This window comes from Theropithecus gelada, chromosome 10, assembly GCF_003255815.1.
Source record: "Theropithecus gelada isolate Dixy chromosome 10, Tgel_1.0, whole genome shotgun sequence".
NCBI classification, from domain to species: domain Eukaryota; kingdom Metazoa; phylum Chordata; class Mammalia; order Primates; family Cercopithecidae; genus Theropithecus; species Theropithecus gelada.
Genome location: NC_037678.1, coordinates 22,440,243 through 22,467,714, shown reverse-complemented (window position 1 = coordinate 22,467,714; position 27,472 = coordinate 22,440,243). Strand labels below are relative to the sequence as shown.

Below are 27,472 nucleotides of genomic sequence, written 5' to 3'. Positions count from 1 at the left end.
ACTTCATAAAAACAGAAGCTAGAAATGAAATTCTTATATTTGGCTATTTTCTCAAAATATGATATTAATTTTGAAAATCAGAAACAGAACAAGCACTGGCCTGGAAGTCTGGGTGAGATCTAGACTGTTTTGATCCTGGCTCTGACATTAACTTGGCTGTCAGCAAGTCCTATTTCAGTGTTAACTTCTGTTAAATAAAGGGGTTGGACTAGATGACTACTACAGCCCCTTCCAATATTGACATTACATTATTCAATAATTATTTTTCAACTAACTCTTTCTTCACCAACTTAATAAGCATCCCAAAGATCAGTCCAGCTGCTGGCAGCAACCACCACATACTTGGAAATCTGGGTGAAGCATCTCTAAATAAATCACAGGATTACCTAAGGATTTTCATGATTACAAATGAAATCATTCAGGAAATGAGCAGAGATTCTTGGGACCTGATACAAGCTAACACAGCAGATTCTCTGACACACAGATCTTCTGGATTCTTGGTAATCACTGGATGGAGAACGGAGATGCCTGGGAAATCTGGTTACAACCCAGCTCTAAGGTACCCTCTTCCTTTGATTTCCCCTAGAAGCAGGGTGCTTGTGGAAATTATTTTTTCGTATGTAAAATAGTCAATCATTATGATAAAATGTTTCCATAAGCTTATACCTTTTACAACCTTTGCAAAAAGCAGTTCCCTTATCTATTCTTCACATTTGAGAGTTCAGCTCCTTTCACCTCACCCCTCAGCTCACAGATCTGTGCACATATCCTGTCACTGGTACTAAATTACTCTCTCAAATAGGTGTTCAGCTATAGTACAAACAAACTCATTATAATTTGTTTATAACAAAAAATAATCTCAGTTCTAATTGGCTGGTATGTTAAATTCAAAGCCACGTTTATGTTTAAACAGTTTACAAATCCTGCTTAGAGGAATGGGCATGTCTGATGAGGCCCTTCCCCATCTGATGTAAAATCACCAAAAAAGAATAAAGACAGACCACTAAGGGGCTTACACTCCAGAGACACATATTTGTTTCTGCTGCAGCAGCTGTGAACAGACTGAGCACAACCACATGAATTCCAAAAGATTTCTTCTGTTAGTTCAAATAGAATGTTTACAAAAAATAATACCCTGAGATTTATCTGAAAATGGGCTTGGGGATGTTTTACTACCTACCTTGAGTAGTGAGACTCCACCCCCAGGGCCTCCCGGACACTGGCAATGTGATGCTCCAGGGCTGAGCCAGTTGCTATTGGAAGGGTTGCACTGCTGCTGGCCTGGAAGTCACTTGAGTTTTCCACTGTGTTCTCACCCAGGTAGTGTTCATTAAACTTCAGAATTCCTGAAGCAAAACAGGCACAGCTGACATTATACACAATTAGGGTCAGGGAAAGGAGAAGTTGAAGGCAGGGGACAGGACTGCCAATGGTATGTGACTTCTTTGACAAGCATGCCATCCTGCAAACCCTGTGAAAAAATCCTGAAATCCAAGGTCTCAAGAGGGCTTCCTCTATTTTGGTCAGTATCCTTTTCACAGCTTTTACCATTAGGTGTGGTGCTTGAAACCAAGGAATTCTAGATACAGTCTCAGAAGCTCCTGGAATTATGATGACTTCATACGTGTTTCAAAACAGATGCTTCTTAGAAGCACCAACTAGGGAAAGTCTCCTTTCAGGAATAGTGCATGAGTACGCCAAGACATATTCCTCATACAAACTGAAATCTCAAAGAAAAATATAATTGGCCAAGTGGAAATTGTGTTCCAACAGTGCTTTCATTTCACAAAAGCAAATTATAATAAACGTGTAGTATAAAGGCCAGATAAAAACATTTTAAACCATTTTTAAATAAGACTAACTGGTCAGTGGTTATTAATGAATTAAAGGAGCAAAAAATGATGTCTGCATGAAATTGAGGCAGTCCACAGTGGTTTTCTGGCAATAAATAGGATATATTCTCAAATGGTAATGAGGTGTGTCAGCTCTGGAAAACGCCGGTCCTCTCTGATTGGATTAGCGCCCCCAGTGAAAGCTTCAGAGCCTCATTAAGAGCAAAAAGGAACGGAAAAAGAAACAATAGGAGCCTCATTATACATGGCTCATTATTACAGGAATTCAGATATACCACCTGTCAAATCATGTCCCCAAGATGTAACAACCACAGAGAGAAGGAGTTTGATACCTCCCAGTCATCAACTGTGTCCTCACGAGTATCAGTGCCACTCTGGGAGCTGGGATCCACAAAGATTCCACTGTGGCCAACGCTTACTAACCAAGTCACTGTAAAAATCACAATTTAAAACCTTTAGCATTAAAAATGTCAGCTGTAAGAACATTCTTTGTGGAAAGCCCATAAAGAACATGGAACTAAAGAGAAAAAATTATTAAAAACAATGCCGAGGTATAGAATGTATAGGCACAAATGTTCAGAGCCTAAAAGCATCTGGGAGCTGTCATCCAGCCATCATTTTTTTTTTTTAATCAAAGGGATAGAAACATAATCAAGAAAATCTTGTCAATTCTCGCTGGCAGTTAAAGTTTTTGAAATTGGCTTACAGATATTCAAGAAGCCCATTCTTTAAGATTACCAATTATAAGATCCACTTCCCCAGTCAATAAACTCTAATTGGATCTGGTGTGTCTCCAACTTGGTAAAGCCATCAGCATTTTATTATGCAAAAAATATGGCCCTAACAGCTAATTACTGTTTCTGTATTTAGTGAAAGTGTTACAGCCTGAACATTTAATGCTGATTTAATCAAAGGAGATTTTTACTTCTGAAATAGATTTACAGCAGAACCGGTTAAAAATGGGTTCTGTTAAACTCAGAAATTTCAAGCATAGGACTTATTTATAACCTGTGATAGAGTTGCCATTATCATTTTAGTCTCTTTAACTTTGCCATGACAAAGGGTCACAATTATTAAACCATATCTAGAAAGAATTCGTTAGGTCTTGCAGTCATCGCTTTATTAGCTAATGAACAACAGCTGCCTACACACAGGGCTGCTAGTGAAATTAACTCGTCTGCTCTTAGTCTTCCTTGATAAATGCTTCCACATTCAACAGTGATGAGCAGCGATTTCTTGGGGGAATGAGAAAGCTGGGCTGTCTTATTAATTGAATGCCCCACCACAGCATATCCACTGCCGCTGAGGTTTTGCTAAAATCTGACATCAGTTCCTTAGCATGATCTATGATAATGCACCTCTTCCACCTCTATTCATTAGACTTTTACAGGTCTAGTCTTCTAATTGCTCTGTTCCCACAGAAAGAGATCTTACCTGCCCCAGGAGCAAGCAGCCAGCTATACAGATAGCCTGCAGCCAGGGAATAGTAAAGCACTAGTCCCCTCTGGCCATTAACCATCTCTAAGATCTGATCAATAGTGACTGGGGAGTAGGGGTCAGAGTCCTGTTGTCCTGTTTGTCGTTCCACCAGAAGATCAGCAAATGCCCTTGTCCGTCCCCTTTCTGCCACGGCCAGGGCTTCATCATGATGGCCTAGGAGACAAAGAGATATGCTGAGGGGTCCATAGTGAGTGTGCTTACTTAGAGAGGCCTATCAGGGACGGCCATCAAATCCTGGGCAGAAACCCCACTGCCTCTGCTCTCCAATATGTGACAGAATCTCAGTCACACTGCTTCGAATTCAATTCCCTGCCTCAGATGGTGGGTGCAGTGTCCTGCATGACTGATTCCACACTACCCTAAGCCATCAGGCCTTCGCCTGTCCTGCAGCCAGCGCCACAAGAGAGCTGATCTAATTCAGTGAACTTGTCCTTAGCCCTGTGCCATCTCTGCTCCACCTCCTGAGTTGCTCCCTAACCTGGTTTTTTTTTTTTTTTTTTTTTTTTAACCTCCTGCCTGGCTTCTGATACCAGGTTTATTGGTGTCACTTGGCTCTCTATGTGTCCTTTTTTTCTTTTTTTTTAAGACAGGGTGTCACTCTATCTCCCAGGCTGGAGTATAGTGGTGCAATCTTAGTTTACTGCAACCTCTGACCCCCTGGGTTCAAGCGATTCTCCTGCCTCAGCCTCCCAAGTAGCTGGGATTACAGGCATGTGCCACCATGCCTGGCTAATTTTTGTATTTTTAGTAGAGATGGGGTTTCACCACGTTGGCCAGGCTGGTCTCAAACTCCTGGCCTCAAGTGATCTACCCGCCTCAGCCTCACAAAGTGTCTGTGCGTCTTCTGACTCTCTCTCCTCCCTCCATGCGGGCCCTCTATGCATAACATTGTCCAGCCTTAACCATTTCTCCCCAGATTATACTTCCGTCCATTTACGCATGCCAGTCCCTCTCCTGGGTGTGCCCTCTTCCCTTTCACTGGCCTTGTCTCAAGAAGAGGGATGCTAACAGTTGTCCTGCCTATCGCAAAGGGCTAGTTTGAAGATTAAATGAAGCACTACATGAAAAGATGCCTGGTAGGCCTACTTACATCACCACATGTATAACAGGTAGTAGTAGTGTTGTTGGAGCTGATATCTCATTCCATTCTGGGCTCCAACACACTTTTTCCCTTATCCCCAGGGGCAAAGAGTTTAAACCTCTCAGGTCTCTATATCTTTAAAATTGCCTCTCTATCTCAAGCTTTTCCTGTCTTTTAATCGAATTTTGAATCCCACTTTCCTTAAGAAACTGGTCTATAATCTAGTTTAAAAGCTAATGCACCAATATGAAAGCACAAAAAATGTAAAGGAATTGTTTATAAGTGCTGAAGGAACACAATGCAGAGGATTTACTTTTGTAATAAATGTAAATATGGAAGGGTTACTATAACCAGAGTCCAAAGAAAGCAGACAGAAGCAGACCAGATGCTGCAGCTGTGACAGCACTTCAAGGATGCCTTGCTTCCTGCAGTTTGGGTATCAGAAGCAAGTGGAGATTTATATGTGTGTATGTAAATGTCTCCTTTTACTCTATTAAGTTATTAACTGGAACAGCAGGGACAATTTCTGTGCACATTGGAAAATCGGCCCCTAAGTGCTAGACAGACTTAACACTGTGATTATAATAGATAATAAACTGTAATCGCAGGCAATTAATGCATTTAATAGATACATTTTTCAAGAGGAAATTTGAGTCCTTCCTATATATACAGCAAAAGACAGGTTATCGAAAAGGCCTCAACATCCAAATTCAAAGCCTTTGTTAGTTCCAATAAGTATCTCCTGGGAAGAGGCAGATGACAGGGGAGCTGGAAGGGACTCGCTGACTAGTTAAGGCCTGGGTGAAAGAAGATGCATGCTGCCCCAGTGTGATGGGGCACATAGGCTTGGGAGAATCATCACTGACTATGCCAAGTCTAGGAGGCAGACCCAGGTGGCAAAAACATTTATTAGACAGCAACCTTGAAAGGTGTGTGGATGAGAACACAGAGAAGAGGCCAGGTGTCTTCTCCGGTACTTCCTCTTAGTCAGATGCTTGAACCACACGCTAGTGTTAAGAGGGAACCTGGGGAGGGCACACCTGGTTCAAGCATCCCTGTCTCAAGGACACTTTCTCTGGCTCCTGGACGCACCAGACAAGAGACTTTGTTTTAGGCTGGGTGTGATGGTTCACACCTGTGATCTCAGCACTTTGGGAGGCCAAGGCAGGAGGATTGCCTGAGCCTAGGAGTTTGAGACCAGGCTGGGCAACATAGTGAGACCTCATCTCTATTTAAACTTTTTGTCTTTTTTTTTTTTTTTTTAAAAGAGACTTCATTTCCACAGCATCTGAGTTTATCCTAGTGCCAATCAGCACTGTACTGGACTCACTGACTTATGTCTCTCCACAGGCTAAGAGCTTCTTGGGGTCAGGAACCAGGCCTTCTTGACTGTAATCCCCAGGGCAGGCACTCGGCACATGGTAGCAGCTCTGCTAATCTTTGTTGAATAAATGAATGAATGTTCAATGACTGGTTACAGTTATGGCTTCACAATCTGTTGTTAAAACAAATCATGCTTCTTCACAGCTGTCACTAAACAACTTGGACACACGGATGTGCACCCGTGCACGCTACTGCACACACAAGCAAGGAGTAACCCCTGCTGTTCTCACCTAAGGTGACGAGCACCCGCTGCAAGGCCTGGTAGGATGATGTCTGCAGGTCAAAGAGGGAGAGTTTGTAGTCCGTGTTCAGCTGTGCCTCGTGTCGGATCGTTTCAAACAAGGCTGATGCCCTATAAAGCTGCAAGGAGGGAGAAAGAACATCATCCATTCCCCAGAAACCAAGGTCCAGCTGTTTACAGACTAGAGACAACTTTTGATCATATATTTGTGCACACCCTAAATATTTTTTAAAGATCTGAAAGGAAGAGTCTTATGTCCAGGTGTAAGGAAAATGGATGTGCTGTGGTCAAGAACAGGCCAAGGCAGACATCCAGTCCAGCATGACTCTGTGAGTTTGGAGCACAGGCGCACAACTCTGCTAGTTATGTAACCACACCACGTGAGGCGCATTAGGTGACCACCTATGTGATCAGAGCCACCATTGTCTTTAAAAGGTATAATTACCCTGCTAACGCCGTATACATGGCTCGCGCCCGGGCTTGCTCATGCCCAGAGAAAGTAAAGCCATGGTGAAACTGTCTACACTTCCTCAAGTGTTTTTCCAGCTACCTGCCACTCGCCCACTGACTCCCCTTGGACCTCAGTTAGAACCTGACACCAGGTAGGTCCTTGTGGACCTGAAAAGGCATCAGATCATACCTAGTAAATTACAGTTTATATAATCAATTTTTGACAAATAAGGGGATCTAAAAGACAGGAATTATAGACTTATGGTCTTAAAGATATTAAAACAGATATTAATCCACCAAGTGCTGATTTCTATTAAAACAAAAAGCCTCTCCTCTTGTCATCAGGCAACCACAATTCACCACCCTCACGCCTCATGGTGAGGAAGGATGGGAGTGAGAACAGGTATGGTGGAGGCATGCTGGAAATGAACAAGCCTGAGGGGAAGAGAGCGCCACACTCTCTGAAGGATGATAGCTCTTTGCAGATGGTTCAGTGCCCCAGGGTCAGATCATCACTGGGCAAGCTCTTCAAGGAGCCATGCCCACTCACATAGACACTCTGAGGACCAGATAATTGCTATTCCGAACGGAGTCACTGTCCTGATGCTCTAACAGGCTTCTCCATCAGTGAGGCTACAGACTTTTCTGACTCTGATATTTTCTTTTTTTTTTTTTTCCCCTCATGCCACACTGTCTAAGATGACTCTGATACTTATATGCTGGAAACTCAGTATCAAATTTTAAATTTATCCAAACTTAAAAAGCAGAATTCTAAGACTACTTGCTTCTCAGCCTTTTGGCTAAGATCAAGTACAGAATTCTAAGACTAAGAGACATAGACCCAGAGAGCGGTAAGAGAATATGTTCCTAACTCTGCCACTAATTGGCTGTGTGACTTTTGGCAAGACTCAGAGACTCAATTTCTTCCTCTCTATAAAGAGGATAGTTTCTACCTCACAGGGTTATTTTAAGGATCAAATTCATTGAGCTATAATAAGTACTTTGAAAATTGCAAATCACAAGATCAACACAGGTTTTACTTTTTATAACCAGGAAATTAGAGAATTAATCCTTTACATTGCCTTTAATCATTTTCAAAGTACAGTAAAACACCCTAACATTCTAGAATGCTATGGTGCAAATTCAGTCGCATCTCTTCAACTCTAGTGAGCACCTCTGGATAGGAGTCTCGATGTCCTTATCCTTGTTCCTCTCTGCCTAGCACAATGTCCTCTGCAGTCACCACTCACATGCTCGCTATCTGGATGAGCGTGTGATCTTAGATGCAGCCATCTCACTACTCCTCCAACCTAACAGAGGAGGCCCATAACTCAAGGGATCTTTCTACTCTCCAGGGCCAGCATGACTTTCCTTCAACTACTTGCATATATGCAGAAATATGGCCTTATTGTAAAAGAGGGAAAGAGAGAAGTTATATCTATTAATATATCTAGAAACATGAAATTTAATTATGAATTCTTGTTTTCCTTCTGTCATGAAATGAATTTCATATTAATGTTTAATGGGGAGCAATAGCACTTAATACAAGAATTCTTAAGAAATTATTGAGAAATCTATCACATGAGTGAGCAAAAATCTTTACTGATTGTTCAAATACTTCTGGGCTAGTACAGGCTGGAAATCATACACCTTAGCCCAAGGGTAGAAGTCAGTGCCTCTTGTAAATGCCATCACTACTAGGATAGTAATCCTAAGGTCTCCCATGCTTCTGGAAACAAAAAATCCACTTCAGTCAGGGGTTCTGCTTACCTGGTGTTGGGCCTCCTCCAAGTTTCCACTAGCCCAAAGGGAGAGGCCAAGGCCATGGCGAATTTTTGCCTCATCTTCTCTTCGGCCCAGTTGCTCAGCTAACCTTAAACCTGAAACCAGATAGAGAAATTTAAGGAAACATAGAAGACGGATAATTCCACTATCCTAAGGAGTCCTGGAGGGTCATTTTACTTTTGTGTTTTTGTTTTGAGACAGGGTCTCACTCTGTTCCCCAGACTGGAGTGCAATGGCGGCTCACTGCAGCCTTGACCTCCCCAGGCTCAGGTGATCCACCTCAGTCAGCCTCCAGAGTACCTGGGACTACAGGCACAGGCCACCACAACCCGGCTGGCTTTTGTATTTTTTGGTAGGGATGGGGTTTCACCATGTTGCCCAGGCTGGTATCCAGTTCCTGATCCACCTACCTCAAGTGAGTCATCCACCCTGGCCTCCTAAAGTGCTGGGATAGCCACTGCTCCCACCCAATTTTGCTTCAGGTGTCTATAAAAGAATGTTAACAAGAGCTACTCAGGAGACTGAGGCAGGAGGACTGCTTAAGCCCAGGAGTAAGAATCTAGCCTGGGCAACTTAGTGAGACCCATCTCTTAAAAAAAAAAAGAATACTAACAACACAGCTAGATAAAATGAGGATAAGAGCTGAATCAGCCAAGGTAGAATAAGCCTTCTCTTCAAATTCTGTGTTGGTAGCAACATTTCCAGGATTTCCAGGATGCCTTGGCAAGAGCTCAGGTGATGGCTATCAGCAGGAGACAGGTTTGCTGGGCAGGCAGAAACACTAAAACAAGTGAAACTTAATCTGGTCACCCTCCTAAATTTGAAATCCACAGCTTTGCAAAGGAAAACTCCTGGCTGATAAACTTATCTAACCTGATTCTTTGGCTGGCAAAGCTCTTCCTGATAGTTAAATATAGAAGGCAAAAGAGTATTTTTCCTTTCTTACGTGCACAGCATCCAATGAGCATTAATAGAAGACACATACGATGTTCTCCTGAAAGCAGAATATGAACACAGCCTGACCCTGCCTTTTGTTACTGATGTTACTGACACATTTCATGTCTAATCTGTTTTCCCTTTCAGTTTAAGACTTTGATGTGCCTCAGCAGGGTTGCAAAACCAGTGCTATTGTAAGGCAAAAACCTTAAATGAGACCATCCTCATTTTAATAGCCTTCAGGTAGGCACCTGCAGTTTGGGTCACTTACCCACAGCAAGCTTCGGGGTTTCAGGACACCAGCAACCTCCAGAGCTTTGTGAGAGTCAAATCTGAAGGCAACCATTTATTGTATTGGTCACTAGGCAGTTCTCAGCATCACTTTGCCCTCATTACCCTGCTCACTGTACATAGAAGCTAGCCTGTGCAGAGACAGCATGAAGGCTCCCACCGTACAACTGCACATACAAAGGAAGGACTTCCTTCTTCTAATCTAATTCAGGGTAGATGGAAGCCTGCCTCTGATCATGCTGGGCCTGTGCAATTTCAGACTTTTGAAAAGGAATTGAGTCTGTTGAAAGGGTAAGAAAAGTGACACTCAGGTTCAAGGTCATAAATATACATTTCAAAATGCTCATAACTCAGAAAACTTAGAAACAACACTTTAAGTTTAAATCATATTATTGGATAACAAAAATATTTGTAAATAATTCACATATTTAAACACCTCACAGAATAGAAAAACATAGGAAAGAAGATGGTTCTTGGGAGAAAACCAGAAGGATACTGATTGTTTAAATCTTCAATAAGCTAACCACATTAATTCTTCAATACAGATGTCCCTTCTAGGTCAAGATCTATGAGTCAGAAGTAAAATTCATTGAGACAATTCCTGCTTAGAAGCCATGTTCTATGAGAACAGGGACTGTGCTTTGTTCCTGCTATATCCTCAGCATGTAGGACTCTAGCTGAGGTTCAACAATGAAGAGTTAAAAGCCCACTGGATAGACATGGTATCTGTCCTGCCGCAGCTTCTCTCTGCTTCTGCCTCTTAGGAATCTGACACCCATCCAGCTCTCCTAGAACCTATAGTTTGTCAGGGACTGGTCCCAGGTAAGTCACCAAATTGATCCATGCTCCCTTTCTCCATTTGCAAGAAGAGGAAGGGCTGGGTGAGACCAGTGGTTTTATCCAGAGGTGTCTCCCTCCACAGCACCTGGAAAGCTTGTTCAAAAGACTCAGACCAGGCCCTACCTGTGAGAATCTATTGCACTGAAGCAGGGTGATATTGATCTATAAGGCTCCACAGCCTCCAAAGCCAACGGAGAGGGAACCGTGGGGTGGCTTCCAGATAAACTAGTCCCTCCTTGCCAGAGGCTGCAGATCTAACTCAGAGCGTTTGGAAAGCACTGTCCAGGTGTCCTGCACTCATGAGAAGAGGCACTCTGGTTTGGCCCACGAGGAAAGTCATCGGCTGCAGGCTCTCTAGTGGACACATCCACAAGACAGACACCGTAGAGATGCTACAAATTAGAGTTTTTAGATCTCTGCAAGACTTAAAAAATTACAAGAAACAATAAAAATGAACTTGAGAGTTTTCCATAAATATAGAATTGCGTTGCAATGTCTCAGGCAAACCAGCTGTTTCATGAAAATAGTATTTCAGGAAGTACAAAAGAACACAGCTGAAAAGTTGTCATATGACTGAATTTAATAGTTTTTACAAATTCAAATGAAAATTGCTCCTCGTCTGTTGGAATTTTACCACAGTCATGTTTCAGGAAATTAGAAGCCAACATTTTCATTTAATGCATTCAGGCAGAGCCCCATGTGGATAGAAGGGGAGCTAGATAAGGTCTGGGAAGTGGCTTCCAGACTCTCTGTAACCTCTCAGACTGCAGGCCAGCGCAGTCCCTGGTCCGTTGCAAGGAGACCAGCGAATCATCAGCTCTTCACCCATTCTCCTCTTTGCTTCCTGCTTATCTCTCTCCTGGCTTCCCAGTGGGGGCTCGGGAGTATAAGGGGATAGGATGCCCAACCCTACTCTGCAATTGTAAAGTTAGAAACAACTTCAGAGAGGATCTTGTGTGGTTTCTGGGTTGGAAAACTTGGGCTGGGCCCTACTCCTTGACTAACTGACCACATGATGAGGATTGAATCACTGTACTTCTCTGAGCCTCAGGTGATTCAACGGCAAAAATGGGAATAAAAAGATATACCTCACAAGACTATCGTGAGAACTGAATCAGATTAAACAAACTTTATGTGCAAAGCCCCGTGGAAATGAGAATTTTTGCTTGAAATCAGTAACCATTCCTTTAACCAGTGAGCTATCTGCCCTTTTTCCCTTCTAGGATGAGAGGATCCAATATGCCTGTGTAAGGGGAAGGACTTTTAAGAGCAGAAAGCCCCATATCAATGTAAAGAGGTGGAGGGCAAACGCATTGCTGTGGGACTTCTGCTTTCGGAGGAAGGAAGGATCTAAGGTGAAACTGTGCAGCCTTCAGTATCTAGGCCTGCCTGGAACAAGACCCTACTGTGGCACCAGCCCAAGCACCGTAGGTGACAAATGCTGGGAAAGAAGCCTGGTTTACTGCTTGAGTGCCCCTCAGACTGACACTTCTGGATTAGACCTCAGCTGCCGTGTCAGAACTGACTTCTATAAAGTTTTAATATGGTTAGTTTAGATATTCTCTAGAGGGACAACAGAGCTTGGAGCAGATGGACATTTTCTTCTGATTGAAACCCTTACAATTTTTTAGGATTACATCTTACTTGATTCATCTGTGTGAGAACATGTTGCTCATTCCACAGAGGGTTCTGAAAAGCAAGGAGGGTCTCAGCTCCTTGGGCAGCTGGCGAGCAGTAGATGCTGTCACTGACAGAATAAGACAATCTGGGTCTGAGAGAGCAGGGCAAGGTGCTATGGACAATGAAACACCTTAGTACTATCAAGGGACACCTGGTGGGGATTCTGTGATTCTGGAGTTGAACTGACAATGTGGCCTCTGAGACCCTTACTCCACACAGAAGTGGCCACTCAAACTGTGCGTACTTCCCTCTGAGTCTTGAGTTCTGACTCTGAACTTGACTTCAAGTAGGCCAAGAGAACACAATGGGCCTTTTCACCTACCTTCCTGTAAGTACATGACTGCTTGGGAATAGTTCTGCAAGGCATGATGGGTCCTTCCAAGGCTACTATATGACACCGTCTTGGCCGCCAAGTCATTCATCTGTGCAGCAATGCTCAAGTGCTGTTCTTGATAGACCACAGCCCTCTCGAAGGTGCCCAGGGATTCATAAGTCAGGCCCAGGTTCCCATAGGCTCGGCCCTGGCATGTGGGGTTGTTGGTTTCCTCTGCTATCTGCAGATCAAGCTGGTGGTACTGCAGGGCTGTGTCATACTCCCCCATCTGCTGGTAAACGCCCCCCAGGCCACAGGCTGCGTCACTCTCCAGGGCTCGGTCTTTCATATCTCTAGCAATGTTCAGCTGGCGTTCAAGGCAGGAAATGGCTTGTTCGTAATTCCCTAATTGGCTGTGCAGACTTCCCAGTTCTCCATAGGCCTGGGCTTTATTGAAGGCCTCCCCGAGCTCATGGGCAACCACGAGCCTCTTTTCAAAGCATACGAGGGCTTGCTGCAAGCTCCCCATTGCCCTGTGGGGATGTAGACAGAAAAGCAATGATATTATTTCGTGCAGGTGCAGACATGCTAAAGCCCCTGAGAAAATGAAAAGCATTTGTCACTGTCACTTACTATAGAAGCTCTTAACTCCTCTTCTAGCTAAAATCTATCATATGCCCTTAGAGTGAGATGCAGAGGAATTTCATAATCTGGAAAGCAATTCAAAAGTCATCCCTTAGTGACCTTCCCAAGAGCTTGAGATTCAATGGGATATACACCCCAGAGGAAACATAAAATATATTAATAGGCACAATGATAGCAAGTGAACTGTTTGGTTCTTCAGGCCTCCCAATTTCCACTACTGCTTAGACTATGTTTTTGAAATCACTTTACAGTGGCTATAAATCTTTCACCCTGAGCTTCTCAGAGCACTCTGTGGGTGAAGATTTAGTTTGACCCTTGCCCTTCCTCCACTCCAGGAGCCCTAATCCCCTGCCTCTCTGGTGGGGCCATATATTCTGCAGACACAGGCACCTTCTTGGGTTCCCCACATTTAGGAGAAAGTATCACCTTGACCAACAGTGTGTCTTTTTGTGCTGTTAAGAGAAGACACGATAAGAGTGGAAAGAGCATGACCAAACCATTTGTGTGGGGCACGTGAATTAGTTCCCCTGAGCCTCCGATTCTGGTGATAATAAATCCCACATCCCACAGTAGATGATAATAGATGTAGAGTAATACAAAACTGCTATAACTATTAAGATATCTGTGCAAGGGACCTTGCACAGATGATGCATGCAACATAGTATATTTATGCATTCTCCTATTATCAGGTGGCTTTTCTGAGAAGCAACACAATGGGGTCTAAATAATTGTTAGATGCAGATGTTGTATTAATAAACACATTCATATAATGTGGGAGGTATTCAGAAAAGATCAGGGAAAGTGATTCATTCACCTTCCCAATCCCTATTATCCTTCTCATTCTAATGTAGTCAAAAGGCACTGCATTTGGAGTCACAGAGCCCTGGGTTCAACTCTCAGCTGTCCCTTTTAAGCTGCAAATCTTAGGTATTAACTCAATTTCTCTGGGCTTTAGTTTCTTCATCCATAGCATAAGGGTAACAACATCAACTACTTAATTCAAATAGTTATTGGAGGAATCAGATGAGATATGTAAGAAAATGTTTGTAGTTAACAAACTGCCATGCAGACATGAAGTTGCCATTACTGTCACAAATGCTCTTTTTTGCAGAACTATAAACCACAATTGTCCTTGGTCATTTTTACCTGTGTCCATTTCCCAGGCCCCGGTAAGCCTTGGCTTGGTCTTGCATGCGATTCAGACTCTGCGCCACAGATAAATATTGTTCATAGTATTTGATAGCTTCCTCATAGTCACCCAGGGCTTCGTAGCAATCTCCCAGGTTGCCATAGGCCCGGCCCCTGTCAAGCACAGACTCATTTCCACTTAGCTGCTGCAGCATGGCCAATTGCTGCTCAAAGTAACCAATGGCTTCTTCCATCACATTCATGTTCATCTTTGTGATGCCCATGTTGCCATAGACCTGGGCTTCCAGACTTGGATCCTTCAGCTTTTGCCCTAGATCCAGTTGCTCTTCATAACACTTGAATGCCATTGTGTATTTCCCAAGGGCCATGTAGACAGCAGCCAGGTGCCCATGAGCTCTGCACTCCCCTGGCAAGTCGCTCAGCTCCTGATATACCTCCAGTTCCTGTGTGTGATAACCCAGGGCCTTGTCATACTTCTGGATCATTCGGTATGCAGTGCCAAGGGCTGCATATGCACTGGCTTCTAATCTTCTGTCCTTTACCTGGTGAGCTAAGCCCAGCTGTTGCTCGTAGAATTTTATTGCACCATTTATATCTTTTTTACAGATGAATATATCGCCCAGGTTCCCTAGGGCTCGAAATTTAGCCTGGGAATTATTCAGAGACTGGGCTAGGGACAGTAGGTACCTCTGACACTCTTCAGCTTTACTGAAATTCAGCAGAGCCTTGAACGCTAGGCCCAAGTTGCAGTAGGCTTTTGCTTGGCTCAACTTGTCATGAAGGTCTTTGGCCAGTGCCAGATCCTGTTCGTAGTACTTCACTGCCTCCTGATAATTTCCAAGGCAGTAATGGGCATAGCCAAGATTGTGGCAGACCTTCCCTTCTCCTTCCATGTCTTGAAGGTCGGGAGCAAGCCGGAGGTACTGTTCATAATAGGGGGCAGCCTGGACATACTCTCCCCGAGAGCAGTGGAAATTGCCCAGGTTGCTGAGGGCCCGGGCCTCGCTCTGGATGTCTCGTAGCTCCCGGGCAATGTTCAAGTGGTTCTGATAGTGTTGCAGGGCCCGGTCATGGGCACCCAGGGCCTGGTAGGCCACGGCAAGGTTCCCATGTGTGGAAGCCTGTGAGGCGCGGTCATTCACTTCCATGGAGATCTGCAGCTCCTGCCGATGGTATTTGACCGCCTGGTCGTACATGCCCAGGGCATTGTAGGCATTGCCCATATTCCCATAGGCACGGCCCTGGGCAGCATAATCACTCAGCTCCTGGGCGATGCACAGGTGGGTCTTGTGGAGTTTCAGTGCAGTGTCATAATCACCTTTCATCTGGTGTATGATTCCTGAGAAAGAGAATAAAAGAACAGACTAAGACTGAAATAACTGATTTGCAATGTAGAAAGAAATTTAATTTGCATCTCAATTTATAGTAAAACGCAATCCAAATGAATTAAAGAATTTAAAATAACAGAAGGTAGAATTAAATATTTATTAGCTCTCCAGAGGGAGGATAGCTTAAGTTTCAAAGCAACAGAAAAAAACATTTACAGATTTTATTACAAAAATAAGAATGTTTGTACTACAAATACATATCTAAAATGAAAAGGCAAAACAATATGGGAAAATATATTAAACATAAATGAAAAAGTTCAATAGCTACCGTGTGTGAAGAGTTTACTTGGTTTGATTTTTAAAAAATGAAGATCCCAATTTACTAAAATAGGCAAAGACCTGTAAATGTTAGCAGACAACTCACATCCAAAGAAATACAAAGAGTAACCACAGGGGAAAATGCTAATTTCCTTTAATAATCAATGAAATGCAAAAATAAAGCAACCCTGAAGTACCATTTTACTTCAGCTAAATGAGCAAACAAAAAAATTAACCACAATTCCCACACTGATGAGATTGTCCTAAAATTGGTAAACATACCAACTGCTGGGGACATAAACTGGAACAACCTTTTTGCACAAGCAGCCTGGCAAGAACCACAAATGCGCTCCTACTCTGACCCAGCAATCTTACTCAAGGGAAAGTATCCTAAGAAAATAATCTGACAAACACAAAAGATTGCATAACAATACACGTAACAACCTTCAGTGTGGCACTATAGACTACTGGAAAATCAGAAACATCTTAAATGTGAAACACTGGGGGATTGTATAAGTACATTTTGGTATATCAACTCAATAGAGAATTATGCAGTCGTTAAAAAGATAATTATGAAGTCTATACTGAAAAATAGGGAAACAATGTTCTTGTAATCATATTAAGTGGAAAAATCAGGAAAAAATGCTGCATGCTCCCATGATAATAACTAGGAAAATAAGTACGTCCATACGCATGGACAAACTCTTGACGGGGTTATACAAAAAGAAAAATAGTCGCCTTGTTAGGTAGTGGAATTTCAGTAATTTTTGTTCTAAAAGCTCTTATAATTCTGCTATACTGCTTTTATAATAACAATAACAGTGCTCCAAACAAATCTCATGAACCATATTATAGCTGCTAAGCTAAGGTATTAACAAGCAGTTAAAAATGAGTTATATCATACATATCATAAATATAAAGTAGTTTCAAATGAGGGATAACATAATGGTAACTTGGGAGCTGGCTTTAAGGAGAGCTTGGTCCATTCCAGTTGGGGCTAGAGTAGGGCCACCACTAGAAAAGGTGGCAAGAAGCTAGTACGCAAACAGGTTTCTCCTTGCCTTTGGTTTTGAACATGCTTTTCCATGCATCAGTGTGTGAGCTTTCCAGTGGTGACTAAAACCTACAGAAGCCCCAAAAGTCAAAATGCAAAGATGTGTTCTGTTAAAACATCTGAACTAAAAACAGAGGCTTTAAGCAAGAAAGCTGTGAACACCTAGCCTCCACAATTTGTGTATCTCTCTGACACTCTTTATTCATTCATTCACTTATCCAGCAGACATTAGCTGGGCATTTATTGTATCAGAATTTGTGGTGGGCAGCAGGGGTAGAGAGAAGAATGAAGACAGAAGTCTCTGCCCCCAGAGAGCACACTGGGTCAAAAGGCAGAAGTACGCATGATCAAGGCTGAAGTCAGGGCAGGGCAGGAGCTGGGGGTACAGTGCAGGGTGAGTCTGTGGGGGCTACTCTGCTGGTCCTGACTCCTCCCTTGCATGCTGTGGAGATCTGCCCTGCCACAAGAGTCACATCTAGTCCTAGGACCCAGCCATCTCTTTGACTTAACTGGACTTAGGGTAAATCATTTAGTCTTTTTGAGTTTTATGTAGTTCATCTATAAAATGAGAAAAATAATGAACATAACACCAACCTTAGGAGGTGATAGTGAGGATCAAACGAAATAATGTATGTGCAAGAGCACTGTAAAACTACAGAGTGAAACTGCAATATTAGGTATTGAAATTATTCCCTTCTAGGAAAGGAGATTCTTGAGGTGCTGGAAATTAAATAAGCCATGGTAATTCTTCTGTATATTTTTTATAAGTAAAATATTTCATAATTTAAAAATAACTAAACAAATCATGGTACATTTATACAATGGAATAAACATGGTGACATTAAAAATGGTGAGGGGCTGGGTGGGGTGGCTCACACCTATAACCCGGCACTTTGGAAGGCTGAGACAAGAGGATTGCTTGAGCTTAGGAGTTCAAGACAAGCTTGGGTAACATAGCAAGACCCTGTCTCTACCAAAAATTAAAAAATCAGCTGGGCATGGTGGTGTGAGCCTGTAGTCCCAGCTACTTTGGAGGCTGAGGTAGGAGGATCACTTGGGCTCAGAAGTTCAAGGCTGCAGTAGGCCATGATCGCACCACTGCTCTCCAGCCTTAGTAACAGAGTGAGACCTTGTCTTTAAAAAAAAAAAAAAAAAAAAAAAGTGAAGTTTATTGACATAGGAAGAAATTTACAATATATTAAGAGGATATATGATCACAAAACAGTACATTTTAATGCATGCTTTAGTAGCACTGTGTATAGACATACATGTTTACATTTAAACACATAGCATAAAATGTATTAAAGGTTAAGAGTAGTAATATTTGGGTGGTAGAATTGTAAGAGTTTTTTTTTTTTTGCTTTTTACTTATATGTATTTTAATTTTTTTTTTCTATGACGAACATATAACCCTTGGTTTAAAAACAGTATTTTTGGACTCCAATCCAATAAGAAAGTAATATTCCTGGGGACTGGGTCTGGTCACTTCCCTGGGTTAGAGATGTCACCAGGATCCTTGCTGGAAGGATCAGAGCTTTTCCGAATCTGTCTCAAGGTTAGAAAATCTAAGCTTCCTGAGAGGAAATAATACCTTAGCATCACCTAGAACCCTTTTAATGCTGAAAAATTATTAGTGACAGAAATATTTCAGTTCTAAAGACCTAATTTAACATGTAGTCCTAAACCACTTTTATCTAAAGAGAAAAATTTCACATTTCGAATTTCCAGGTATCCTCAGAAGAATTTTTTTTTTTCACATTTCTCCCTACTCCTTATTTACTTCCTCTCTCCTCAGTTTCTGTATTTTTTTCAATTAGGGTCAAAATATCTGTCCCGCCATCAGTCAATAGTTACGAACAGAGCCAGAGTTAGGGAGGGCAGTAGGAGTGCCGGAATCTCCCTTGGAGCACTTTCTCCCACAATGATGCCTTTGCAGTGACATTTTTTTTTCCCTCACAGCTTTTGGATTTTATTGCAATGATTTTCTTAAGCCAATATTATCACTTGTTGTTTGCTAAGATGATAGTAAGAGGAAGCAAGTGGCGAGAGACCTAGCAGGCAATTGGAGGAAGCTTGGTTTTCATATATGGCCCATCACCACCAAAGACAGGTCTCCTTGGAAGCTCCCCACTCTCCTGCAGGGTGGGACTTACCTCATCCTACAGGAAACTGGCTAAACATCAGAAAGGCACAATATAATAGAAAAGGCACAGGACTCTATGCCAGAAGTCCTGTTTACAAGCCTGGCTCCCACCTCATTCAGCTGAGTGTCTTTGAGACACTCAATACCTCTGAGCCTTTGTTATTTTCTTAAATTGAAAATATTTTGGCAATTTTTGTTTTCTCACTAATAAGGTCAGATTATAATCATTTCAAAGACAATGGCATGAGAAACATAATAGTATGTATCAATATACTTTGTAAACTAAAAGATGGTATCTACACATAGTATGACCAGTATTTAGAGAGTGAGAAAAAGGAAAGAAATTCTATTTCTCTGACTCTCATGACCTTAAGAGTCTAGGCTAGTTAATAGTGAGCAGTTGGGATGATAATGGCTACCCAGGGTTCAATGATTTGTGAAAGAAATTGCCTGCTGGTTATGGCAAAATGATCTGATCTCCAGCCAGCTTCCCTCTGCATTCTCCTGTTCTCCTCCTGTCCTCCTTATCTTACTTTTCCAAGGGCCTATAAAGAATCATAAGAAGACTCTCAAAGGCTTCCTCACACAGACAAGAGTAAGAAGAGATGGATGGGGCTGAGCTGGGAATTGTTCATTCTCCCTGTGTCTCTACTGTCCCAGCCACTGCCAGCGTGGGGAATTCTGAATGGAACATGACACACTCTTGGCAGCCTTTCTCTTTGTTGAGGCAATATAAAAGCGGCCCAAGAGCTGCCAGCAGAGTGACTGCACATGCTGAGGAGATAATCTGCAGATCCTCCTTCCCTTTCGAGACCACAGCTTGATTTTCCAGGGCCGTCATTCAGATGAAGACTTACAGAGGGCCTGTCAGCAGGGGCGTGCTAGGTGACAACATGCTGCAGGGAGGGGAATTAAATGAAGATTAGTGGGGCAGAAGATCCTCACAAAGCCGAGTTCTCACGAGGGTGTGTGGAGGAAGGACACATCGTTATGAATTTATACATCGTCACAGCAGGTCCCCACCTATGGGTCGAGAATGGTCACTGCCATGGGAATAATAATACTTACTTCAAAGGGCTGTTGTGAGGGCCAATGCGATCATGCTCAGCAGAGGCTGGCCTAAGTGCCTCAGACATAGTAAGTGCTCAATACATTTTGCTTTTATTAGCCATTACCAGCAAAGATTAAGGGAGGTGTGAACTGCACAAGCCAAGCAGAAAAACTACTAAACATAGAATGCAGTTCCGGCTGTCTTTTCTCTTAATAATTTTGTGGAGGTAGGGGCCTCAGTGTACTGCCACAAACAATGGAAGTGGTCTTCTCGTGTACTGAAAGCATTACAGTCATGATTATTAATAGTGCACAACCCAAATGGGGTTTTAAGAGTTATCTATTGTTTTCCTCTACTTTCAAACAAATTGTTTTCTGCTCCATCCTACTTAAATCACCATCTATTTCCAGAGGCAACATAAAATTTGGGAACTGGAAAAGGCCCTCCCACGGGTTCACTTTCTGAAAGATATGACCAGGGCCTAGTGAGAGGAAGTGAGTTAGTGGCAGAACTGAGGCAAGGACTCTCAGACCCACTGCCCTAAGCAGGACCAGCCCATCTGCTTTCAGGACAAGCTGGAGACATGAAGTAACTCCTATTAGTCTTGCTAGGTGTGACATAGGACAGTGGCTATGCTTTATAAAGTTCTCTTCTGTTAGAAATATTTATAGAAGCATTTACACATGAAACGACATGGTGTCTATGATTTGCTTTAAAAACTGTGTGTGTGGGCCGGGCACAGTGGCTCACGCCTGTAATCCCAGCACTTTGGGAGGCCAAGGCAGGCGGATCACGAGGTCAGGAGATCGAGACCATCCTGGCGAACATGGTGAAACCCTGTCTCTACTAAAAATACAAAAAAATTAGCCGGGCGTGGTGGCGGGCACCTGTAGTCCCAGCTACTCGGGAGGCGTGGGAGGCAGGAGAATGGCATGAACCCGGGCGGCAGAGCTTGCAGTGAGTGGAGATCGTGCCACTGCACTCCAGCCTGGGCAACAGAGTGAGACCACCTCAAAAAAAAAAAATTGTGTGTTTACGAAAACAGATGAAACAAGATTAGCAAAATGTTGATAACTGGGTTATGAGTATGTGGGAGTTCATTATACCATTTTCTCTACCTGTGTGTTCATGAACATTTCAATAATGGAAAATTAAATAATAAAGGTATACATAAAAGTTTGCACTGCATATATTCTTCTATAACCTTTTTTGATCAGGAAACTGTTCCTTGCAGTTAAGTCCTGACGTGGATGTTTAAGTCCACTTTTCTGTCTCTGGGACCACAATAGAAAGAAATTGGGTTGGTCACCAGCCTCTGTAGCTGTACCAGCCTCCACATCCTTTTCCAGGCTGGGAGAAGAACATGTAGAGACTGAAAACTACATAGCACTTTGTCCTATTGCCTTGATTTCATTTCAAATGATCTTAAAGGATAGGTTGATATTTTGTCTATCAAAGAGCCAAATGGCTGATAAATGGCTAAAATGGCTGAGAAAACCTGCTTCACAGAAAAAGTGCTGTGTACTCCCAACTGTTCCTCCTGATCCTCCTCCTCATTGGTAGAAGTGGTCCCAGGTTTTCCACAGGACCCATAATTCCAACCGTAGATATCTTTAGGTTCCCTGAACCATCTCCTTCTCAAGTTTTCACATGTAAGTTCTTCTACATGGTACTTAAAATACTGCAAAGCTGAGAGTAAGGAGGAGGTGACAGACCTGGTTAGCAAACAGATGGCTAGAATCAAAGGCATGAGAGCAAAGTGCTCTGTGTTAGAAGTGCAACCAATTGGATGTCTTATCTAACACACTTGCAGATGACTTTATTAATATGCACCTGGAGACAAATCTCCATTACTTTTGCCAGTGATGGACAACAAAGGTGTAGATTTTTTTTTTTTTTTTTTTTTTTTTTTTGAGACAGGGTCTCGTTCTGTCACCTAGGCTGAAGTACAGTGGCATGATCACGGCTCACTGCAGCCTCAATCGCCCAGGCTTAAGAGATCCTCCTGCCTCAGCATCCCATGTAGCTGGGACTACAGCTGTGCACCACTGTGTCTGGCTAATTTTTAATTAATTAATTTTTGTAGACGTGGGAGCTCACTATGTTGCCCAGGCTAGTCTCAAACTCTTGGGCTCCAGTTATCTTCCTGCCTTGGCCTCCTAAAGCCCTGGAATTGCAGGGGTAAGCCAACATGCCAGGTCAATACAGATATTTTTAAATGCAGGTAATTCCAAAAATATGTATCATTTGACTTCAGCTACAAGCAACTTCCTGATAGGTAAGCTTTTCTTGAGAACCTCTCTGTGCCTGGCTCTCTACTCCATGATCTCATTCATGCCCCAAAACAAGGTTGATACTGTGGTCTCAGAGCCCCAAAAGGTTCAAGAGCTTACTCAGGCCCACACGGCTCTAAGTGGCAGGATTGGTACTAACACTCAGGTTTTTCTGACTCAGAAGTCCATGCTCCATGCTTTTTTTTTTTAAAGAGACAGAGTCTTGTACTCCAGTCTGTGACCCGGGCTGAAGTCCAGTGGCACAATCACAGTTCATTACAGCCTTGACCTCCTGGGCTCAAGCGATCCTCCCACCTCAGTCTCCCAAGTAGCTGGGACTATAGGCACACACCACCATACCCAGCTTAGTCCACACTCTTTTACCTTCTCCCCTCATCTGGAAATGTCTTCCAGTGAAAGACAGACATGATTCTGTGCCCATTTCTTTTCCCTCACCACACACACAAATATTTGCATCATGTGCCAATTTCTTCTTTATTAACACTAGTATACTGCTGTGGCAAACCAAGCTCTTAGCAGCTGCATATGAACAGATTGATGCCCTAGCTAAATGTGTATCTAGACAGCAGAGAAGTACACATTAGATACAAGAAAATCCTAAAAGATTAAGAAATGTAGTAGGAGGAAGCAGATGTAATCTGTGTGGGCGTCACCTCTGGAGAACTCTTGGGCCATCGCATGTCTATTCTGCCATCCTTTAACTTAATTACATCTGTCTCCTTTTTCTACTAAACCCACCAGGCTCTGCCTGTTCCTTGAAGGATAAGTGAAGTTACGAGCCTGTTATCTTCTTTTGCTTCAAAAGCAGTTTAGGATGTCTTCAGTGACATTGAGAGTTCAGTGGCACTTCTGTCCCAGATCCCCATTGCCCTTTCCTTCTGTTTCAATTCTGAGGAGCCTGCTATAAGGCTGGGAAATCTCTGTACCACCTCTCCCTCCTATAAGCAAGCACACTCCATTGGAAGCTACCTACCTTTTTTTTTTTTTTAATTATTATTATTATTATTTTTAAATTTATTTTAGCTACCTACCTTTTAAACCAACTTTGGAGGAAATAAAATGTAGTAGTTTTGTAGAGACTATATTTTAGAGTCTAAATGTATTATTTATTTGCTATACATTTATTTCTCCAAATGCAGAGAAATAGGTTCTATTGCTCACCCCCACCCCTCAAGACTCCCTTTGATGCTGACTGGGAGCAGAGTCAGTTCCTCTGCAGTCCCCTCCCACCCCCCCACCATCCCAAAGGCTTGGGCTGAATGAGCAGTGACAAGAAGCCAGCTGGAGCCCACTGGAACCCACAAATATTCACTGCCTTCATGCATAGCCCTCCTTCCCATTTCCCTTGGATAGTTAAAGACTTAGACTGCAGGTGAATAGCTCAGAAATTCCCTGGGCCTGTGCAGCTGTAAATCCTGAGGCAATGGGGAAGATTAATTGTGCCATGAAGTAAGGGAAGTAATAATTAAACCTATTAAAAAGGAGGTGGCTGGAGAGGGGTGCTGGTGATAGATGATGAGGTAGGAAGTGCTAGGCACAGTCATCTCTAATGGCTATGGCCGGGCCACTGGGAGAGACTTGGTGGGAAGCCCAGAGCATAGTGAAAAATATGCTGGGCCTGCCTGGCCAAGCTCCGCCATTAGTCACTGTTTGGAAAAGGCAGAGTGTGCCTGGTTTTCATTCTGGATCACAATAAGAGGTGGCAGGCAGCCTCATAAGTTAGCAATGCAGGGAATGTTACAAGGAGTTAGTTTCAGTATGCAAAAAACATTTGTTTAGAGGCATGGGGTAGAATCACTGAAATGCTGAGATAGCTGCTTCTGCTCCTCCCTTGAGCTAAGACCCTGAAAGCTGAACCAGTACCATCTCCTTGGAGCAGCTTCTGAGGGTCCCTCTAGCCTACAAAGTGTAGTCAAGTGGAACTTATGGGCTTTCCTGACTCAGCCCCAACTCAGCCTTCCTATGCCAGCCACAGAGCAGCCCCATACACCCTTCTGCTCAATCCCACCCTGCCTCTTCTGCCTATCCTATTCACTTGGCTTGGATTACCTTTCTTGCCCACCTGTGGTAGACTTTACCAATGCTCCCTGCTATCTGGTTCTCTTCCACATTCAGGTATGTATTTCCCTACTCATGAGAAGTTAGGCATGGCAAGTGACTTGCTTTAGTTAATGAAAAGTAAGAAGTGATGTGTTACTTCCAGACAGAAACGTTGAAGAGCTGAAGTGCAGTAGTCCATGCTCTCTCTTCCTCCATCTCATCAACTGCGGAAGGTACGTATTGTATTCCAGATGGTACAGCTATAGGAAGATGGAGCCATGGCAGGCCTAGATTAGTGTGCTGCCCCTAAGGGTTGCATGGACCTCTGGTAGGCTTTGTATGAATATAATACTTTGTTGTATTAAGCCACTAAGATTTATGGGCTGTTACTCTATTAGCACCTAGCACATCCTGATAGATGTGCCCTCCAATATAAACCCTCCCAGCCCTTGTCACAGCCTACAATTACAAACCATATTCTAACAAAGTCATGTGAGACAGACGTCTATTAACAGAAGTTTCCCAAGGAACTTTTGAGCCATCCATGCCTCTTGATGCTCTAAATTCTAGCCCTGGATCTAGTGAGACCACAAAAACCTGTAAACTTGAACCAAATTGCCTTGGACCCACATAGAATTGTGGGTTATCATGGTGCCCTCAGGTTAGTTAATTTGCTTTTGATTAAAGATTGCTGTTAGAAAAAGCACACTGAAGTCTATTACAATCTTTGCTATAAAATTTTATTGATACCATACATTTTGTCACTAGAATCCCCTATTTAAATTCCCTCTTGAGAAATTTCTTTTAGAATTCAGCTACCCTTTCCCTGAGGAATACTAGGCTCCATCTTTTGGATAATAACAATTATGAAAAAAATAGTTAGAAAGAATGAATAAAATCTAGTAGTTGATAGCACAACAGGGTGACTATAGCAAATAATAATTTAATCATACATTTAAAAATAACTAAAAGAGTATAATTGGATTATTTGTAACACAAAGGATAAATACTTGAGGGGACAAGCACCCCATTTACGCTGATAGTGATTGTTATGCATTATATGCTTGTATCAACATATCTCATGTAACCTATAATTACATATACCTCCTATGTACCCATAAAAATAAAAAATTAAATTAAAAAAAGAATGATAGGCTGAGAGTGGTGGCTCACACCTGTAATACCAGCACTTTGGGAGGCCAAGGCAGGTGGATCACCTGAGGTCAGGAGTTCGAGACCAACCTGGCCAACATGGTGAAACCCCATCTGTACTAAAAACACAAGAATCAGCTAGGCATGGTGGCATGCACCTGTAATCCTAGTTACTCAGGAGGCTGAGGTGGGAGAATCACTTGAACCCAGGAGGTGGAGGTTGCAGTGAGCCGAGATCACACCACTGCACTCCAGCCTGGGTGACAGAGCAAGACCACGTCTCAAAAGAAAAAATAAAAAAGAATTATGTATAGTCAATGACAGACACTCAAGCAATGACAGACTGTAGATACAACAGGGGTTCCATCAGATTATAATACCATAAAGCATACCTTCTCTATGTTTAGATACATAAATATTTATCATTATGTTAAACATTTCAGTACAGTACCCTCCTATACAAGTTTGTAGCCTAGGAGCAGTCAGCTATGTACCACATAGCCTAGGTGTGTAGTAGACTATCCCATCCAGGTTTATGTAAGTGCACTCTGATGTTCATGCAATGAAGAAATTTCCTAATGATGCATCTCAGAATGTATCCCTATTGTTAAATGACACATGACTATATTTCTTTCTTTGTTTCAGCCACCAAGAAGCTCTGACTTAAATATGAAACTCTACTATAACAACTATATTAGCCCTTATATGCTGCATGTTTGGGCTCTTTGATCTTGATTTTCTATTTTTATTATATCATCATTTGTTATTATAAGTTAAATAAATCCTTTTTGAATGAAACAAGTTATAAACAAGCAAGCAATAAAAAAATTTTATATCTGTTGCATGCTCAGCTGACTTTGCCTTGGTAATTGGTGTATCCCCTGAGCCTGCCATTTCTCAACGTTGCTGCCTAAGCTCTGCAATTTGTTTCATGGGTCTTATTCTACCAGATTTAATAATTCAGAATTGCCAGTTATGTGGGACAGTGCTTTATGGTGGAAAGGCACTGTGAGCAAAATCAGAAGATCTCTATTCCCGGCTCTATGACTTCATGTCATGTTCTCTTAAGAAAGTTACTATTAATACTTCTCCTGGCCTCAGGTTTTCATCTACCTCAGAAGGCTATTATGAAGATCAAATGAAACAGTTTCTAGGGCATTGGTATTATTCCAAACAGCTTCAATTACCATAGTCCTCAATATTACAATTAACAAAATCTGCCACTCCCTCTAGCATTATTTTGCTAGAGTACAACTCACTGTAAGTCTTAGATGCCATCATATTTCCTAAGTAAGTATCAAAGGGAACTTAACACCAGATCATCTCACCTAAGGACAGTGCAAAATTATGGGCTCTGAGAATATTATAGCGAAGCTCTGCTTGTATGGGGATGGAACCCATTTCCTTAAGAGTACCAGAGTGTGTAGGTAGGGGAGGAAGTGCCCTGACATGGCCTTTGCAAATGTGGTGGGGGTATTTTGGTTGTCAAAATATCTGGGAGACCACACTGGCAAGTTGTGGGCGGGGCCAGGGATACTACACAACCTTCACCATGTGGGAAAGTCCTACACAATGAAAAGACATCACACCAAAACGACAATACCACCACATTGAGTGACACTGAATGCTTTGAGGTAATTTTATACTCTGGTACTACTAATTAATAATCTGAAGAAACAACTTCATTCTTATACTGTCACCCAGCTGAAGTTGTTAAAATAAATCATCAAAGCTAATTAATTGGGAAGTCTTTTGGCTGGTATCCAATAATTTAAGCAAAAGACTGAGAAACTGAAAACCTTACTTTAAAAATCTCGTTTACTGACTGATCCTCCTCACCAGTTTATCTGTGAAATGTAATGGATTAAGAAGACAGATTAAAAGACACCCATGTATGTGCTTCTTCCTAATTTCACAATGATTATTAATAAGGGAGAGGGGAAGC

General features: G+C 42.5%; 1 protein-coding gene across 1 annotated transcript in view; it reads right to left on the bottom strand.

Moving 5' to 3' along the window:
• The window catches only part of TTC28 (tetratricopeptide repeat domain 28), a 713,442-nt gene that overhangs the window by 103,533 nt on the left and 582,437 nt on the right, over positions 1-27,472 (bottom strand). Inside the window, exons 7-12 of the mRNA XM_025400555.1 lie at positions 14,145-15,486; positions 12,363-12,886; positions 8,279-8,388; positions 6,048-6,177; positions 3,288-3,506; positions 1,181-1,346 (exon numbers count right to left, since the gene is read on the bottom strand). Of these exons, the coding sequence (XP_025256340.1) occupies positions 1,181-1,346; positions 3,288-3,506; positions 6,048-6,177; positions 8,279-8,388; positions 12,363-12,886; positions 14,145-15,486 (2,491 nt within the window). The remainder of the gene's footprint in view (positions 1-1,180; positions 1,347-3,287; positions 3,507-6,047; positions 6,178-8,278; positions 8,389-12,362; positions 12,887-14,144; positions 15,487-27,472) is intronic.